The sequence below is a fragment of the Sinocyclocheilus grahami genome, unplaced genomic scaffold (assembly GCF_001515645.1).
Source record: "Sinocyclocheilus grahami isolate Dianchi unplaced genomic scaffold, SAMN03320097.WGS_v1.1 scaffold2249.1, whole genome shotgun sequence".
Classification (NCBI taxonomy): Eukaryota; Metazoa; Chordata; class Actinopteri; order Cypriniformes; family Cyprinidae; genus Sinocyclocheilus; species Sinocyclocheilus grahami.
Genome location: NW_015507428.1, coordinates 8901 through 9448, shown reverse-complemented (window position 1 = coordinate 9448; position 548 = coordinate 8901). Strand labels below are relative to the sequence as shown.

Sequence of the window (548 nt, the reverse complement as noted above, 5' to 3'; positions counted from 1 at the left end):
TATTACTTTTTTTTTTTTTTGTATTGTTGAAATTCTTTACCTAATTTGGTGTTCCTGGTCAAAAATGCTAAAACATTTTTTTAAAAATTGCTTGTAAATCTCTCATTATGCTGTTTTATCATCAAATCTGGACATTTTGTGTCAACTTGCTTTCTTTCAGTTAGCAGCGGTTTAGTGCTTCGTTTTGGAACTGGTTGATTGTAGGCATCATTGATCAATATTTGGTAATGATATAGCATAGTTGTTTGTAGACTGGTCGTTGGTTTTGACTGGGAACCCCACAAGTGTAACAAGGAGAGAAATAATCCCAAAAAAGTATAAAAATATCACATTTTGGTGAGCAGTCAGTATGTTTTAGTCCAGTGTGATAACATTAATTAGCATTTTCAGGAACAAGATTTTTGTGATGTGAACGATTAGTTTGAAGTGAACTGAACTCCAGCAGCTGCGAGTGTCGTTTACTGTTTCAGGCTTTTTCTAAATGTGATTTTTCTGGTTTTCCACCTGCAGACGAACCCGAAGCTGTACCTGAACCTGCTGGAGCTGGA

The 548-nt window shown here is 35.6% G+C and overlaps 1 protein-coding gene across 2 annotated transcripts in view; it reads left to right on the top strand.

The window, feature by feature from the left end:
• prpf39 (PRP39 pre-mRNA processing factor 39 homolog (yeast)) overlaps positions 1-548 on the top strand; it is a 22302-nt gene that overhangs the window by 13027 nt on the left and 8727 nt on the right. For both annotated transcript variants that reach the window (XM_016260923.1, XM_016260922.1), the window contains exon 11: positions 511-548. This exon is cut by the window's right edge and continues 159 nt beyond it. In XM_016260923.1, coding sequence (XP_016116409.1) covers positions 511-548 — 38 coding nt within the window. The remainder of the gene's footprint in view (positions 1-510) is intronic.